General features: G+C 50.4%; 1 protein-coding gene across 1 annotated transcript in view; it reads left to right on the forward strand.

Annotated features, from left to right (window-relative positions):
• The window catches only part of LOC102043039 (zinc metalloproteinase-disintegrin-like batroxstatin-2), a 26,639-nt gene that overhangs the window by 13,658 nt on the left and 9,810 nt on the right, over positions 1-3,171 (forward strand). The window contains exons 12-14 of the mRNA XM_031063568.1: positions 292-469; positions 1,424-1,513; positions 2,615-2,810. Coding sequence (XP_030919428.1) covers positions 292-469; positions 1,424-1,513; positions 2,615-2,810 — 464 coding nt within the window. The remainder of the gene's footprint in view (positions 1-291; positions 470-1,423; positions 1,514-2,614; positions 2,811-3,171) is intronic.

A 3,171-nucleotide genomic window follows, 5' to 3' on the forward strand; every position in this document is an offset into this window, starting at 1 on the left:
ATATATGTTATATATATTATATATATACATACATAATGTTATATATATTATATATATTTTATATATATATAGAGAGAGAGAGATATAGATATAGATAGATAGATAGATAGATAGATAGATAGATAGATAGATAGATAGATAGATAGATAGATAAAAAACGTTAAATGTGTATTTAGAAAAATGTTTACCGGAAGAGTTGTGGGCACAGCCAGGTGTTCAGTTCTCTCCCAGGGGGTGTTTCCCTCCCTGCCTGTGCCCATCCCACCATAACTCCTGCTGTGTCCCCCCCAGCTCGGTGGTCCCCAAGGAGTTCAGCTCGTGCAGCCTGCAGAGCTTCGAGTCCTTCATGCTGGCCGACATGCCCCGCTGCCTGAGCAACATCCCCGAGCTGGGCAGCATCGTCGCGCCCGCCTCCTGCGGGAACGGCTTCCTGGAGCGGGGAGAGGAGTGCGACTGCGGCACTCCGGAGGTACCTGGGGACCCTGGGCAGGGCGCAGCGCTTCGGCCAGGCTGCACTGCTGCTTGCTGTCAGTCCCTGGGGTGCACGCTTCTGTTTAGCAAGCCCGGTGTATCCCTGAAGCAATTTAAGTCCAATGTTATATATAAAATATATTGTTTCAGTGAGCTCTGGTCATCATCAGATTTTTGAATGAGGACTTCAAACTGTTGCTGCACAATTTGTGTCCCAGCAAAACTAAAGCAGGCTGAATTTGGCTTTGGAGCTGAGCACAATGTTTCAAACAAAAAATACAGACTTTGAATGAAAGTTCCTGCTCAAGTAAATGTTAAGTCATCTTTCTCTTTTCTAAACTCAGAAGGCTCATGACTGCTTTCTGTTGTGTATAGATCTCAATGCCATTAATGCCACCATGATCCCATGGCCACACAGGCAATGCCAGCCTGGTAAAATGGACATCAACAGTAGGATTCACAACTACTCAATTAACCCTGCTATTGAGCAATTGCTAATTGCTATTGAGCCATTGCTCAGCAAATCCAGAATGGCTGGCAAGACCCTTCTGGAGTATATGAAAACAGTGCCAGACAAAGGAGTTAGAAAGCTTAAACTCTACACAGTATCTCTTTATTCTAAATGAATTCCTTGTAATCTGAAAGCTCTTGCTGAAGCAGAAATTGTGGTCATCAAATTGCTGGGCTGGGGTGGCTGGGGACGTGCCGAGTGCTGGGAAGGATGAAGCCCAGCTTCATCAGAAGGGTGACAGAGGAACTGAGAGTGGGACAAAGCCATCCCCACAGTTCAGCACAAACCCCCAGTTCCCTGCACAGCTTCTACCTCCAAACCCAGGCATTTTGGGGAAGGTGCTCCCCAACAAAGCCAAGGGCAGGTGCCAGACTTCCATCCCAGCCAGGGACAGTGGTGTGGGGTCCCTGTCCCCAGCTCTGACTTCTGCTTCTGTCCCAGGAGTGCACCAACGAGTGCTGTGACCCTGAGACCTGCAAGCTGAGCTCGGGAGCTGCCTGTGCCCACGGGGACTGCTGTGAGAACTGCCAGGTGAGACCCCTGCCCTCCCCTGTGAGAACTGCCAGGTGAGACCCCTCACCTCAGAGAACTGCCAGGTGAGACCCTTCCCCTGTGAGAACTGCCAGGTGAGAACCCCCTCTCTGCAGCTCCTCATCCCTGCTGGGATCAAGCAAGAACTCACCTTCCACCAGAACTGGTCCCCTGTGTTTAACAGCACTGCCAAGAGCACTGTCACAGAATCATGGAATGGCCTAGACTGGAAGGGACATGTGGGATCACCGATCCAACCCAGACCCTGCACAGACACCCCAAAATCCCACCCTGGGCATCCCTGGCAGCACCGTCCAAACTCTCCTGGAGCTCTGGCAGCCTCGGGGCTGTGCCCATTCCCTGGGGAGCCTGGGCAGTGCCAGCACCCCCTGGGGAAATGAGCCTTTCCCAAAATCCAACCTTTCCCAAAATCCAGCCTTTCCCAAAATCCAACCTTCCCCTGATCCCCAGCCATTCCCTCCCTGGCACAGCCCCAGCCATTCCCTCAGGTGCTGGCACTGCCCAGCAGCCCACCCCAAACCCCCACCATCAACTCCCTCAATCTCCCCCCGTGCTGCAGGAATGAGCCCTTTGGTTGGCCATTTTCTCCTGGCAATAAAAGCTGTGGCACAGGAGGCAAACCCTGAGAACTGACAGATCCAACACGAAGGGAGATACGGATCCTGCTCCTCACACAGCCTGTGTGTCACCGTTGAGCAAGAAATGACACAGATTCACTACAAGGCTGGTTTGCACAAGAGCAGCTTTAATACAAAAATTCTTTTATAGATCGATTTGACACATTCTACTTGATTGGTTAATGAACAAAAACTTTCTCACAGTCCTGGAGAAGAACAGAAAGAGTAGGAAAACACAACCTGCAGGTTGTTTATTAACAAGTTATCATTGTTCTTCTACAATTCCCTAGAAAGTCTCACAAGTCCACTGTGAGCACACGAAGCCGTTTTCTCACTCTCTGACCAGGCTGTTGCACCCACAGCTGTGCAGTGAGGTTTTCCTGCCTGTTTCCAGCCCTCAGCTGGGTGGTTTGAGCAGTGTGGAGGAGCTGGGTGCTGAGTGTGGCATTTTCTCCCTGCCCAGTTCAAGAAGTCGGGCTCGGTGTGCCGCCCGGGGAAGGACGAGTGTGACCTGGCCGAGATGTGCACGGGGCGCTCCCCCAGCTGCCCCCAGGATCGGTTCCGTGTCAACGGGCACCCCTGCAGATTTGGAGAGGGATATTGCTACATGGGCACCTGTCCCACCCGCGACAGCCAGTGCAAAGATGCCTTTGGGCCAGGTGAGTACCCCGTGGCACCGGGAAAATCAGCTTGGCTTGGCATGGGAGACGGGAGAGGGAATTCTGCATCAGAGCCTCAGATCCACTGTACCCCAGGAACAGCCCGTCTGTGGGTCTGTGCTTCAGCTCAGGCTGCAGGGCTGAGGGCACCAGTTGTGGTATTTGCAGGGGTCCCCAGGGCGAGGTGAGAGATGAGTGAACCTGACTCCATGGTCTTAGAAGCCTGATTTATTATTATATCACATTATGTTATGTTACATCATATCATATCATATCACATTATGTTATGTTACATCATATCATGTCATATCATATCACATTATATTATATTATATTATATTATATTATATTATATTATATT

This window comes from Geospiza fortis, unplaced genomic scaffold, assembly GCF_000277835.1.
Source record: "Geospiza fortis unplaced genomic scaffold, GeoFor_1.0 scaffold176, whole genome shotgun sequence".
In the NCBI taxonomy this organism is placed as follows: Eukaryota; Metazoa; Chordata; class Aves; order Passeriformes; family Thraupidae; genus Geospiza; species Geospiza fortis.